This window comes from Lutra lutra, chromosome 17 (genome assembly GCF_902655055.1).
Source record: "Lutra lutra chromosome 17, mLutLut1.2, whole genome shotgun sequence".
NCBI classification, from domain to species: domain Eukaryota; kingdom Metazoa; phylum Chordata; class Mammalia; order Carnivora; family Mustelidae; genus Lutra; species Lutra lutra.
Genome location: NC_062294.1, coordinates 18,585,545 through 18,599,291, shown reverse-complemented (window position 1 = coordinate 18,599,291; position 13,747 = coordinate 18,585,545). Strand labels below are relative to the sequence as shown.

Below are 13,747 nucleotides of genomic sequence, written 5' to 3'. Positions count from 1 at the left end.
TAATTTAAAAAATAAATACATTATGGGGTGCCTAGAAGGCTCAGTTGTTGAGTGTCTGCTTTTAGCTCGGGTCATGAACCTAGGGTCCTGGGATCAAGCCCTGCGCTGGGCTCCCTGCTTGGCGGGAGGCCTGCTTCTCCCTCTCCCACTCCTCCTGCTTGTGTTCCCTCTCTCGCTGTGTCTCTCTCTGTCAAATAAATAAAATCTTTAAAAACAAATACATTAATTAATTTTAAAAAGAAAATAATTATAGTTGATTCTCATTATTTATGGTAGTTATCTTCTATAAAGTGGGTGCAGACACTGAATTAGTATTGAACAGTTTCTACCAGAGATGTCACAGAGTTAGGATCCTGCAAGCCCCTGGTCACAACATATTCCTCAGTCACCCAATATCTAATCTTGTTTCATGTGTGTTTCTGTTTAAGGACAACTTGTTTAATATTTATTATTGATTCGTTAACATTGAACACAGTAAAATGTTGGACAGCTAAGTTATCTCTAACCTTTTGCCATAATTAAAAGAAAAACCCTTGGGGCACCTGAGTGGCTCAGTTGTTAAGCATCTGCCTTTGGCTCAGGTCATGATCCCAGGGTCCTGGGATCAAGCCCTGCATTGGGCTTCCTGCTCAGCGGGAAGCCTGCTTCCTCCTCTCCCACTCCCCCTGCTTATGTTCCCTCTCTCACTGTGTTTCTTTCTGTCAAGTAAATAAGATCTTTAAAAAAAAAATTGTATTAAAAAAAAACAACCCTTATGAGTGAGCATCCTTGTACTTTGCTTACATTTGTGATTAAATTTTAGGATATATTCATAGGCATGACATTGTTGAGTCAAAGGAAAATTCAGATACTGCTTAAAAAAAAAAAAATGCCTTCCCAGAATTGTTAACCAGTTTAAACTCTCCCTGACAAAGTAGTAGAACCTTGGTTTCTTGCCTCGTAGACATTTTTTTAAAAAAATTTTGTATTTGTTTAGATGTAGTTATCTTGTTTTAATTTAATAGATTAGATTGTTATGAACATTTTTGACCATTTTATTTATCTTGCTTTATTTTTAAGATTTTATTTATGATAGAGATAGTGAGAGAGGGAAAACAAGCAGAGGGGAGATGGAGAAGGAGAAGCAGGCTCCCCTCCAATCAGGGAGCCTTATATGGGGCTCAGTCCCCGGATGCTGAGATCATGACCCCAGTCAAAGGCAGACACCCAACAACTGAGCCACCCAGGTGCCCCTTTATCTGGTTTAAAACTCATTTTTTTTGTTTGTTTTAAATTTTTTTTTAAAAGATTTTATTTATTTATTTCACAGACAGAGATCACAAGTAGGCAGAGAGGCAGGCAGAGAGAGAGGGGGAAGCAGGCTCCCCACTGAGCAGAGAGCCTGATGTGGGGCTTGATCCCAGGATGCTGGGATCATGACCTGAACCGAAGGCAGAGGCTTTAACCCACTGAGCTACCCAGGCACCCCTGTTTTAAATTTTTTTTTTTAAGATTTTATTTCTTTGAGAGAGAGAGAAAACACACAAAAGTGAGGGCAGAAGGAGGAGACTCCCTGCTGAGCAGAGAGCCCAACATGGGCTCAATCCTAGGATCCCAGGATCATGACATTTAACTGACTAAGCCACCCAGGCACCCCTTAATTCATTTTTTTCCAAATGTTTAGCCAGTTTTCTCATTTCCACTGGCTAAATATTCTTTTACCATTGATTTGAAATGTTGTCTTTTTCATTTATTAAGGACTTGTAGGGGCGCCTGGGTGGCTCAGTCATTAGGTGTCTGCCTTCGGCTCAGGTCATGATCCCAGGGTCCTGGGATCAAGCCCTGTGTGGGGCTCCCTGCTTGACTGGAAGCCTGCTTCTCCCTCTCCCACTCCCCCTGCTTGTGTTCCCTCTCTTGCTGTCTCTGTCAAATAAATAAATAAAATCTTTTTTTTTAAATAAATAAAATCTTTTTTAAAAACCCCCAAAACAAAATTCATTCTTAGTTGATACTTCTATTGCTATTTTAAAATAGCTTTTTTTCCCATCTTACTTTCCAAAGAGTTGCTATTGTAATAGAAGAAAGTTGTTGGTTTTTGTATATTTTTATAACAAGTCACTTGACTGAATTCATTATTTCTTTTTTTTTTTTTTTTTTTTTTTTATTTGACAGAGAGAAATCACAAGTAGGCAGAGAGGCAGGCAGAGAGAGAGGAGGAAGCAGGCTCCCCACTGAGCAGACAGCCCGATGCGGGGCCTGAACCCAGGACCTGGGATCATGACCTGAGCCGAAGGCAGCGGCTTAACCCACTGAGCCACCCAGGCGCCCCTGAATTCATTATTTCATTTAGTTTTTCAGTTGAGTATTTCGGATTTTTTTTTTTTTAAAGATTTTATTTATTTGTTTGACAGACAGAGATCACAAGTATGCAGAGAGGCAGGCAGAGGCAGGCGGGGGTGGGGGGTGGGGAAATAGGCTCCCCGCTGAGCAGAGAGCCCCATGCGGGGCTCCATCCCAGGACCCTGAGATCATGACCTGAGCCGAAGGCAGAGGCTTAACCCACTGAGCCACCCAGGTGCCCCGAGTATCTCGGATTTTTCAGGTAGATAATCTTCAGTCATTTATATGCAAGTTTATTAGAACTGCAGTCTTTTTTTTTTTAAGATTTTATTTATTTATTTGGCAGAGAGAGATCACAAGTAGGCACAGAGGCAGGTTGAGTGGGGCGGGGGAAGCAGGCTCCTTGCTGAGCGGAGAGCCGGATGCAGGGCTCGATCCGGGACCCTGAGATCATGACCTGAGTTGAAGGCTTAACCCACTGAGCCACCCAGGCACCCCTGAACTACAGTCTTTAAAAGGATGTTGGAAAGCTGATGGATTCAGACTTCTTAAAATTTTACTATCATTGATATATTCCATTTACCTTCAAAGTTAAATGAATCCTACTTATATGTAAGGGGTGAATTTGATTTTAATTCTTATAGTTCTCTTTTTGTGTATTCAGCCCTTATTAAAGACTGTTAACTGATGTGGGAGTCTTTGGGTGGTAGGATGTACACCTCTTTAAAATTCCTGGTATAGTCCCACTGCCCTGGATGATAATAACTTATACAAAATGATAGGTAGTAAACGTTTGTTAAATAAGGTGGATCTTTTCAAATTGAGATTAGAGGGAAGCTACAAGAAACCATTTCTAAATTCCCCTTCTATTTCTCCTCTTCTATTAATCATTATTCAAATATTTACTGAGGACTTAAGAGGCTGGTTATTCCCTCAACTATTTTCTCTAATAACTCAATTTCTAGGTACAAGTCATAAGTGTTTAAGCTCTAGCAATTTACTACAGAGAAGTGAAATATTCCTTCCAATCAACATGGGTTTTTGAGGGTGAAGTATCTGTTTCGGTTTTTGTTAAGAGCTTTGATACTGGGACGCCTGGGTGGCTCAGTTGGTTAAGCGGCTGCCTTCAGCTCAGGTCATGATCCCAGTGTCCTGGGATTGAGTCCCACATCGGGCTCCTTGCTCGGCAGGGAACCTGCTTCTCCCTCTGCCTCTGCCTGCCTCTCTGTCTGTCTGTGCTCGCTTGCTCTCTCTCCCTCTGTCCCTGACAAATAAATAAATAAAATCTTAAAAAAAAAAAAAAAAGAGCTTTGATACTTAATTTTTGTCTATTGATTTTATGGCTTAGCACTCCTGTGCATGGGAATGTTGTTTGCAAATCTGTTTTTCTATTTTAATTATCTTAAAATTATTTTCTTTAAAGTCACCTAGAAAAGGTAGCTCTTTCTGCTGTTCCATTGTAGCCTCAATTTCTATTATCAGCACAGCTACCTAGGTGCTAGAAACACTAAACTTCTATAAATATGTTCGTATTGTAGAAGAAAGGGCAATCGAGGGTGCCACTTCCCTTTTTTTTTTTTAAGATTTTAATTAATTAATTTATTTGACAGAGAGAAAGGGAACACAAGCAGGGGGAGTGGGAGAGGGAGAAGTATGCTTCCTGCTGAGCGGGGGAGCCGGATATGGGGCTCTATCCCAGGACCCTGAGGTCATGACTTGAGCTGAAGGCAGAGGCTTAACTGACTAAGCCACCCAGGCGCCCCTTGAGGATGCCATTTCTTATTCCAAATTTAGATATTCTCGGAATAAGTAGACTCCAGACTCTCAGAGATAGAACTCTTTAGTGCACGTTGGTAAATGAGAAGGCTGGGTTCTCATACCCTTTCTCTGACATTTACATTTTAAAACACAGGTTAACAAATTTTTACTTATTTAGGAAATTTGGCCCATTTACTAAATGAAGGGAATTTATCATCTCACAGGCTCTGTGCTACAAAGATCTTGCTGCCTCTGAGGGAAGAGGAAGAATGAAGTTTTTATTGTCACGATTGAATCGTTTTTGCTTTGTACCCCCTTTTGAGAATCTGATGAAAGTGGTGAACTTCTATAGAAAAATGCACATGCGCTCAAACCCATACATTTTTACATAGAATTTCAAGATGTTTCTAGTCTTTTTGGAACTTAGCCATAAACCCAAAGTCCCGTAGGTTCTTTGAACTCCAGTTAGCTCTTACCTTAAATAAAAGCATTGCTAAAAGTTAAGAGTGACGTAAGATCCTGTAACACAATACTTAGCTATCTGATGAATCCAGTGCAAGGGGAAATTTTTACTTGGGGGCCTATAACTTAACCTTTAGCCACTAGGTTCCTTAATGTTTTTCTCTCTACTCACTGATAATTCATAGCTGGCTGGCTTTGCTGGGTTCTTTTCTTCTACCCAGCATATAAAGGTTGGATTTCCTCACAGTTCTTCCTGGGCCTTCTTCCTTTCTCCTTCTACTTACTGCTTGGGAGGAATCTCTTCCTCTCTCTTGGATTTAAATACCACTGTATTATTGGTGGCTGCCAGATTTGCATCATCAGTCCATATCTTCTCAGAGTGCTAGAATCCTATATGCAACTGCCTACTCAAAAATTGATTTCTATATCTTATAGATATCACCTGTGTAACACCTATCACCTATAATAACTTTATTGAGGTGAAATTCATATGCCATAAAATTCATGTTTTTAGAGTGTACAATTCCAGGATTTTTAGCATATTCACAGGGTTGTGCAACCATTACCACTCCTGAATTCCAAAACATTTTCATCACCCCCAAAAGAAATCCTGTACCATTAGCAGTCACTCGTTGCCCCCTTGCCCCCAGGCCTTGGCAGTCACTACTCTCCCTTCTTTTTCTCTCTGTATTTGCCTGTTCTGGACATTTCAAATAAATGGAATCCTGTAATATGTGGCCTTTTCCTCGTTTCTTTTCAGTTAACATGATGTTTTCAAGATTCATCCATGTACCATGTATCAGTATTTATTCCTTTTTCCTTTTTTAAGATTTTTATTCATTTATTTGACAGAGAAAGACACACTGAGAGAGGGAACACAAGCAGGGGGAGTGGGAGAGAGAGAAGCAGGCTTCCTGCCAAGCAGGGAGTCCGATGTGGGGCTTGATTCCGGGACCCTGGGATCACGACCTGAGCTAAAGGCAGATGCCCAACGCCTGAGCCACCCAGGCGCTTCTGTTTATTACTTTTTATTTTTATTTATTTATTTATTTTTTAAAGATTTTATTTATTTATTTGACAGAGATCACAAGTAGGCAGAGAGGCAGGCAGAGAGAGAGAGAGGGGGAAGCAGGCTCCCCGCTGAGCAGAGAGCCCGATGCGGGGCTCGATCCCAGGACCCTGGGATCATGACCTGAGCCGAAGGCAGAGGCTTAACCCACTGAGCCACCCAGGCGCCCCGATTTATTACTTTTTTTTTTTTTAAGATTTTATTTATTTATTTGTCAGAGACAGAGGGAGAGAGAGTGAGCGAGCACAGGCAGACAGAGAGGCAGGCAGAGGCAGAGGGAGAAGCAGGCTCCCCGCCGAGCAAGGAGCCCGATGTGGGACTCGATCCCAGGACGCTGGGATTGTGACCCGAGCCAAAGGCAGCTGCCTAACCAACTGAGCCACCCAGGTGTCCCCGATTTATTACTTTTTATATCTGAATCGTATCCCAGTATATAGATAATGCCCCAGTTGGCAGTACATACGTGTTCTTTTTTTTTTTTTTTTAAGATTTTATTTATTTATTTGACAGAGATCACAAGTAGGCAGAGAGGCAGGCAGAGAGAGCGAAGGAAGCAGGCCCCCTGCTGAGCAGAGAGCCTGATTTGGGGCTCGATCCCAGGACCCTGGGATCATGACCTGAGCCGAAGGCAGAGGCTTTAACCCACTGAACCACCCAGGCACCCCTACATACGTGTTTTTGCTGAAGCTTTGCTGCCACAGTGATGAGGTACTTAGGGCTACAGAATGTGAGAATAAGGTGCTATTATGTATCATTTGGACTGAATAGAACCTAGCACTTAGTGATAATAAGAGCTTGATGTGATTAAAAAGTATGTAATACTATTACCTTATTTCCCCAAGAAAACACAGAATGTGGTGCTGTATTCACTTTTCACTTTGTGTGAAGTCTCACATTCTCGGACACTTTACTTTTGGAAAGATAAGTAGGCTATTTTGTTGTTTTTGTGTGTGATTAGCTGAATCTGTGTAATACCTTTAAAGACTTTATGGAATACATTTTGTATAAAATGTTTAATTATTCCAGGGCAATGGGTTTAATCCTGAGGTCACGTTCTAGTAATATATTTTCTTTTCACTGTTAGAAATAAGTCATCATTATTTTCAGTGAAGGTACTTTAATGTTTAAATGGCATTTTTAAATTACAAAATGGCAAACTGTTATGAGACAGGATTTTATTTTCTTCATACTTTGAGGTTAGGTATTCATGAATGTATGAAAGCCCCAAACATTTGAAGATCTACATATAAAACTATTTATTTGAAGGTGAACATCTAAATAAACCACCAGGATCATCTAAATATTATTTTACATATGATTCCAGGCATAAGCCTTGACTAAGAATTGTAATCACTTTCTGAATCCATTTAGGAATTTACCAAAACAGATAAATGGTTGTGGTGCCTGGGTGCCTCAGTCAGTTAAGCATCTGCCTTTGGCTCAGGTCATGATCCCAGGGTCCCGAGACTGAGCCCCACATTGGGCTCCCTGCTTGGTAGGGATCCTGCTTCTTCCTCTCCCTCTGCCTGCCACTCCCCCTGCTTGTGTACTTTCTCTCTCCCTCCCTCTCTCTTTCTTTGTCAAATAAATAAATAAAATCTAAAAAAAAAAAACAAACCCAGATTATTGGCTTTCTTTGTCATGAAGGAACTTTTATAAAGAAGTAATAAATGGGCTTTAAAAAAATTCAGTAATTTCATAAGGAAAATATTTTTGACTATAGAATTAATATGAATAAACTGGATTGTGGAATCATTAACCCTCAAAGATATAAATTCCTGATGAAGAACGTAGACTCTGATCTTGAAGGTAGAATAGAAGAACTCTCTTCATGATTAGTGTGAGAATTTAAACTAATGAAGTACTTGGTAGGTGAAATGTTACACCCTCACTGTATGGCACCCTACCCCTGCTAGAAAGAGTAGGTGGAGATCTTGATTACAAGATGTGTTAAGTGGACTTATATTGATAGATGGTGAGGAGGGATATTGTTTTTAGGTTTTGTGAGGTGTTGAAAATGAGATCGTCTTAGTCACTTGTTTGATGAGGTACATATTAGTGGAGTTTTAAATTCACAATGTGGAAGAGAATGAGTACTTATCAGAACAAAAGGAAATGTGTGGTTAAACGGTTTCAGCTGTAACTGTAGACTGTTTCCCTTGGTCCAAATGGGAGGAGAAATGGAACCTTATGTTTTGGGCTTTTTTCCCATTATAAATAGAAATTAGTTCAGCCTGGAGCCTTTAACCAAGAAAAAAAGCTGTGTTTAGTAGTAGAGGGGAATGATAAAAATGTGTATTAAGATGGCATAAATCTTGTAGGTTTTATTTTACAGGTGTCTCAGTTGTCGTTTTTGAGCATATTTACAATTATTGATAGTTATTCTTATTAAACCTCTCGAAAAACAAGAATGCCCCAATATTGTTGAACAAACTGCTGAATCGAATAAAGAAAAAGGTGATGCTTCCAGCTTTTCCTAAGAGTGAAGACTGTCTTAACCAATTTTATATAATTACAGTAATAAATAATGCTAATTTTAGCTCACAGAAGCTCTTGGATTATCGAAATAAAATATATTTGATACAGACAAATGAAGAACTTTATTCATAAAGATACAGTTGATAACCTGGAGTTTTGAAAAATCATGGAAGTCCTGCTTTCTCTGCATTTAAAAAATCTTATTAAGGCATTAAATGATAAGAATCTGTGCTGGTTTTTATCCTGAAGTCCATGTTAAATGAGGTCGAGAAGACCTTTTTTTCTAAAGTTACTATTAGGATAGTGTAGTATTAGGAAAGTGGGGACTGTAGAAATTGTAATAAATTTCTTATATTTCTTACTGTATCATAAAACTTTCATCCTGTGATAGCATTTGCACCTTTCCTTCCTTGATGGATCCTTAATGGCTCTTGAGAACAGTTATATTTTCAGGCACTATGGGAATTTGGTGATTGAAAATGAAACTGGTCTGAAATTAGGAATTATACCTAAAGTGACTTTTGCTTTAGAATTATTTATATTTATTTGACAAATGTTGTATCACTTATATTTCTTTGGTTAAAAGCAGTAGAAATCAACTCTGGCCAACTGAAGTAAAAAAAAAAAAAGAAGAAAGCAGCATTACTTCATGGGAAGCTATGATGGAGCTTATAAAACTGAAGGGAACTATGAGGAACCTGACCCTGATCCAAAGTGGGGATCCAAAGTAGAGGGAAACTGTGTGTGCTTTCTTTAGGGGCTGGTGAATTCCAGTTTTCTATCTTTTTTTTTTTTTTAAGATTTTATTTATTTATTTGACATAGAGAGATCACAAGTAGACAGAGAGGCAGGTAGAGAAAAGGAAGGAAGCAGGCTCCCTGCTGAGCAGTGAGCCGGATGCGGGACTTGATCCCAGGACCCTGAGATCACGACCTGAGCTGAAGGCAGGCAGCTTAACCCACTGAGCAACCCAGGCGCCCCCAGTTTTCCATCTTTATAGCTTTTTACCCAAGGTTAAAAAATCAAGGCAAAGTACCTGATTGTCCTAGCTTCAGCTGGAAGAACCTACTTCAAGTATCATTTTACTACACTTTTTACAAAATCTGCATAACTTTTTTTTTTTTTTTTTTTTTTTTTTTTAAGCTAATTTGAGGGGCATCTGGATGGCTCAGTTGGTTAAGCATCTACCTTCAGCTCAGGTCATGATCTTAGGGTCCTGGGATTAAGTCCCATGGCAGGCTCCCTGCCCACTGGGGACTCTGCTTGTCCCTCTGCCTTCCCCCAGCTTATGCTCTCTCTGTCTCTCTCTCACTCTCTCAAATAAAGAAATAAATAAAATCTTAGAAAACAATTTGAAAGAATTGTGATAAGAAATAAAGTCCTTTTTTAAAAAGATTTATTCATTTTAGAGAACGAGAGCATGAGCAAGTGAGAGGGAGGGGCAGAGGGGGAGAAAGAGAATCCCAAGCAGATTCTCTTCTGAGCCTGGAGCCTGACGTACTGCTCAGTCCCACAACTCTGAAATCATGATCTGAGCCAGAACCAAGAGTTGGATGCTCAACTGACTGAGCCACCCACATGCCCCTACAATTCTTAACTTTATAATTGTATTCATTTTTCCCCCTAAAAAACCCACAGGTTTCCTTAGTAAGCTTATACTTCATTTCTTATGTGTGTGTTGGCTTATCATTGGTTTTTGTCCTTTTTTTCTGTGTCTTAGGTGTATTTGAAGGCTCCCATGATTCTGAATGGAGTCTGTGTTATCTGGAAAGGCTGGATTGACCTCCAGAGACTGGATGGTATGGGCTGCTTGGAGTTTGATGAGGAGCGAGCCCAGGTAGGGTGACGTCAGGCTCCACTGAGCACAGTCCCTTTCTGTACCACTAATCTTGCCTTCATCTGTGTATCTGTTTTACCCCATCTTTAACAGTAAGTATAACAAGTCATGTTCAAGTAGTATTGAAGAATTCTAAAGATAAATGTTGAGACCCATTTTGGTTCAGGTTTGGGGAAGTTTTTCCTTCAGTGGTTCTAAATTTCATTGGATTATTCCTATCTGCTCAGTGGGGCACTTCCAAGTCCAGTACATGGTTCTGTTTAATATTTGTTCTTGACCTCTAATATTTGTTCTGGGAAAAAACAATTCAAAACGAAATACAGAATTTCTGGAGTGGCTCAGGGGGAGGAGTTTGGCAAATCATCTCCCCCAAAAGCAATGATTAAAGTGGACAAAATTATTTAAGGAAAAAAAAAAATTAAGGTCTCTGGAAATTAACCAAAGGCCATACATTGAGAGGCATTTATTCAAACAAAGCTATTGAATTTCAGTAAGGACCTGATAGTCGATGATATTTTATTTTTAATTAATTTACTTTTTAAGATTTTATTTATTTATTTGACAGAGATCACAAGTAGGCAGAGAGGCAGGTGGGTGCGGGGAGAAGCAGGCTCCCCGTGGAGCAGAGAGCCTGATGTGGGGCTCGATCCCAGGACCCTGGGATCATGACCTGAGCTGAAGGCAGAGGCTTTAACCCACTGAGCCACCCAGGCGCCCCAGTCTGTGGTGTTTTAGTAGTGAGCGCTTCCATCCCTTCCCTCATCTCTGTGGTTTCTCAGGCAAGGCAGGCAGGGCAAGCCATGAAGACTGGCAGCTCTGCCGTCCTATCAGAAGGAGCTGACTTTATTTAGAGCAGCGTTTGGAAAAAATCCATACCCAGGGATGGTATCAAAAACAATAGAGGTTTATGGCAAACCTTCTAAGAAGGCAGATGTTGTGGGAAGCAACCAAATGGCAGACTAGCCAGAAATTTATCAGAGAGATCTAGGGAAACGGGCCACTAAAGTGGGCCCTAATAAAATCACACATATTTCTCGTGGTTCAGAAGACTATGTGCATGTGTGAGGCAGCACCCATTCAGGAGAGAACAAAGTGGGCCTTTGCAAGCTACTAGTGTACATAGGGTACGTAGAGTGATGAACTCCCTGCACTTTGGAAGTATTGAAGCTGCACACAGATCCAGTGACAAAAGACAGAAGCCTGTTGGCTCAAGGTGTTTAAGCAAAACCCCTGAACAGTCATTGCCTGATCATTAAGTTAGGATAACCCAGGGCAACCCCCTAGGAAGTTAGGCCTAAGAAGAAAACAAAACAAAACAAAACTAAGCAGTGACACCAGAGGCTAAACATTACTGGGGATACAAATTCTACAGAATTAGTCCAGGTTAAAAAAAAAAAAAAAAGTCCAGGTAACTCACTAAACACATAAAAATAGCAACAACACAGTAGAGTCAGGAGTCAGAACTCAGAATTGCTATAGCATATTATCTAAAATGTTCCATTTTCAGGGGACCTGGGTGGCTCAGTTGGTTAAGTGGCTGCCTTCAGCTCAGGTCATGATCCTAGTGTCCTTTGAGCTCTACGCTGGGCTTTCTGCTCAGCAGGGAGTCTGCTTCTCCCTCTCCCTGTGCCTGCTGCTCCCCCTGCTTATGCTCTCTCTGCCAGATAAATAAATAAACTTAAAAAAAAAAAAAAAGCTACCTTTGGGGGACCCCATTTGTTTGTTCTTAGTGACAAAGCCCTAAAAGCAATTATTTATCAGTTCAAAGAATTATAGGAAAATTCTTCCTTTAAATAATTAAAGGAGAATTATGATGGCAATGACTTACCAAATGGAGAATATCAATAGGGAGATGACTCAACAGCAGATTTGAGCTGGCAGAAGAAAGAAGTAGTGAATTTGAACATAGATTAATGGAAATTATCCAGTCGGAAGAACAAAAAGAAAAGCAGAGTCTAATATACTATGGAACAGCAGCGTGCCTACCAATACGTATATGTGATGTAAGTTCCAGAAGGAGGAGGAGGCAGTTTAAGAAATAATAACTGGTGTGGGATACCTGGGTGGCTCATTTGGTTAAGCATCTGCCTTCAGCTCAGGTCATGATCCCAGGGTCCTGGGATCGAGTCCCACATTGGGCTCCTTGCTCAGCAGGGAGTCTGCTTCTCGCTCTGCCTGTTCTGCTTGCAGCTCTCTGTGCTTCTGCTCTCTCTCTCTGACAAATAAATAAATAAATAATCTTTTAAAAAGAAAGAGAGAGAAAGAAATAATAATTGGTGAAAATGTCCAAATTGTAAAATATTCATTTCATTTTTTTTTTTAAAGATTTTATTTATTTGACAGAGAGAGATCACAAGTAGGCAGAGAGGCAGGCAGAGAGAGGGGGGGAAGCAGGCTCCCCGATGAGCAGAGAGCCCGATTCGGGGCTCGATCCCAGGACCCTGAGATCATGACCTGAGCCGAAGGCAGAGGCTTTAACCCACTGAGCCACCCAGGCCCCCCAAAAAATATTCATTTCCATATCCAAGAAGTTCAGTGAACTTCAAGTTGTATAAAAACGAAGAAATCCACACCTAGATGCATCACAGTCAAATTCTGAAAAAGAATCTTAAAAGCAGAATTAAAAAGGACTCAACACATGAAAGGGAGCCATAAGATTAACAACTAACTTGTCTTTTGAAATTGTGCAAGCCAGAAGGTAGTGGGATGACAGTGACATTCAAAATGCTAAAAGAACATGTAAAAATATCCGATTATTAGTAGATGTTGATTTCTTTGGATTGTTTTATATTAATTCTTTTAAAGAAGTTAAAATAATGACAAGAATAAAAGGAGTTCTCTTTTTGTTGTTTCTTTCTGTTGTCTTCTCCTATGCTCTCCATATATAGAAATGTGAGAATTTTCTTACTGAGGATCAGAACCCAGAACCTTCCTAGTAAAAAATTAAAATTCAAAATTAAAATTCTTGGGTGCCTGGCTGGCTCAGTTGGTAGAACATGTGACTCTTGATCTTGGGGTTGTGAGTTCAAGCCCCATGTTAGGTATAGAGATTACTTTAAAAATAAGTAATAAATAAATAAATACGGAACAGAATTAAAATTCTTAAGAAAGAATCCCTGCTGGGGCACCTGGGTGGCTCAGAGGTAAAGCATCTGCCTTCGGTTCAGGTCTTGATCCCAGGATCCTGGGGTCAAGCCCTGCATCAGGCTCCCTGCTCGGCAGGAAGCCTGGCTTCTCCCTCTCCCACTCGTCCTGCTTCTGTTCCCTCTCTCACTGTGTCTCTCCCTGTCAAATCTTTTTTTTTTTTTTAAGATTTTATTTATTTATTTGACAGAGATCACAAGTAGGCAGAGAGGCAGGCAGAGAGAGAAGAGGAAGCAGGCTCCCTGCTGAGCAGAGAGCCCGATGTGGGGCTAAGAGCCCGATGTGGGGCTTGATCCCAGGACCCTGAGATCATGACCTGAGCCGAAGAAAGGAAGGAAGAATCCCTGCTATCTTGACTTCTACAGAGATAAGGAGTTACCAACTCTTTAAGAAAAATAGTAAATAATCCTCAATTTAGAAGGCTGTTTCTGTAAGAAGTGATATGGCAGATTACATTTATATAAAGTAAAATTTCAGACTTAATTGATTTCTAAAACTGAAGTATTTTGTGAAAATGATAAAGTTTTAAGCTTAATCCACCGTATCTTCCATACTTAGAATTTTCCAAGTCTTGTTTCCCCAGTCTATAAACTGAGCTTTGTCATTACAAAGTTAGTACCATCTGTTGTTATTATAAACTAATAGAATAACAGGTCTTACACAATGTAAAAATTTTAAAG

The 13,747-nt window shown here is 40.1% G+C and overlaps 1 protein-coding gene across 2 annotated transcripts in view; it reads left to right on the top strand.

Moving 5' to 3' along the window:
- The window catches only part of CBFB (core-binding factor subunit beta), an 82,044-nt gene that overhangs the window by 41,724 nt on the left and 26,573 nt on the right, over window positions 1-13,747 (top strand). For both annotated transcript variants that reach the window (XM_047710253.1, XM_047710254.1), the window contains exon 5: window positions 9,807-9,923. In XM_047710253.1, the coding sequence (XP_047566209.1) occupies window positions 9,807-9,923 (117 nt within the window). The remainder of the gene's footprint in view (window positions 1-9,806; window positions 9,924-13,747) is intronic.